This window comes from Aplysia californica, unplaced genomic scaffold (assembly GCF_000002075.1).
Source record: "Aplysia californica isolate F4 #8 unplaced genomic scaffold, AplCal3.0 scaffold00035, whole genome shotgun sequence".
Classification (NCBI taxonomy): domain Eukaryota; kingdom Metazoa; phylum Mollusca; class Gastropoda; order Aplysiida; family Aplysiidae; genus Aplysia; species Aplysia californica.
The window spans coordinates 1561244-1562576 of record NW_004797305.1 but is presented as its reverse complement, the minus strand read 5'-3'; the positions used below and the strand labels follow the sequence as shown (position 1 = coordinate 1562576).

The following is a 1333-nucleotide window of genomic DNA, read 5'->3' as shown; positions in this document are numbered from 1 at the left end:
TCATCATCATCATCATCATCATCATCATCATCATCATCATCATCATCATCATCATCATCACCATCATCATCATTATCATCATCATCATAATCTGTAACTTCCAATTTACACATAATAATTCAACAAAGGATCTTAACATTACCTTCTTTGATCCACTGTCGAACAATAAAGCCTAGGCCGCCAATCAAAGCAAGCGCAAGCTCCACTGTGTTTTCATATGTTTCAAGGAGCTGTAAGGAAAGTTAAGAATGTTAAAAGAAAAAGTCATAAAAGTCAACTTCAAACAATTTCAAGCATTTTTGAAAACTAAAGGTTTACTTCACTTCAATACTCAGCTCTACTCCTTGTTGTTATTTCGACATCACGCAAACCGCCAATTTGGCAGAACAGCTGAATGCAATGTTGCAGAGTCGAGACGTACTTTGCGCCCGATCAGCACGGTATTCAACCATCTTTTATTTCTTTAAGGGCAGCTACTCCTTTCTTCGTCGCTAATTAGACACTCTTGCCCCCTGTTACTTGAGCTAACGCGATATCGATCACAAGTTGGCACACAAAGAAAGAGAAGTAGTAACAATAGAGAGAATAAAAAAGAGAGCAGCTTATACAACAAGTAAAAGAAGAAGAATGTATGTTTATATGAACGCAGGAAAACAGAAATCCACAATAAGGAGAAAATAAGTTCAGAAGCGCAAAATTCAAAGTCTATTCGTTCATGAAAAAAGCAAATCGACATAATAGAAGTCGTTTCGCACTAACTAAGAACAAACGAGATTAATGGACGTAAACAACAGAGTGAAAGGAAAGAGGTATGATCTGGCAGTGATGCCCGCCAACCAACCATCATCATCATCATCATCATCATTGTTCGGTAAGCATGGTAGGAGGGAGAGTCTTGTATGAATTTCAGACAAAATAACATAACAATATGAAATGTTTAAAATTTGTTTAATAGCTCAACGGTTCGCCTCGTGGGCTTCCTCAGGAGCAACTGAGAGAAAAACTAAATGAGCGCTGTACTAGCAGGGAAATGAGCCTACCGAAGAGATTCTTAGGATTACGCGTGGTTACAGGCTAGAAGGAAGTGACTAAGTGGGTGCCAGGCCAAGGGGCTAATTATAAAGAAATTGATGCTAGTCTAGCAAGAATATCAATTTTATCTCTACGAGAGGCTGACAGGAAGTTAATTGTGTGAACGTGGGATGAAAGAGGGAAATGTTTCGGCGTAGTTTATAAAGGCATTCCAGTTGGAGGCATCATCATCATCATCATCATCATCATCATCATCATCATAATCATCATCATCATCATCATCATCATCATCATCATCATC

General features: G+C 38.4%; 1 protein-coding gene across 1 annotated transcript in view; it reads right to left on the bottom strand.

Annotated features, from left to right (window-relative positions):
• The window catches only part of LOC101849275, a gene marked incomplete in the record, with an annotated part of 36743 nt that overhangs the window by 8492 nt on the left and 26918 nt on the right, over positions 1–1333 (bottom strand). Inside the window, 1 exon segment of the mRNA XM_035973870.1 lies at positions 143–230. Within this exon segment, the coding sequence (XP_035829763.1) occupies positions 143–230 (88 nt within the window).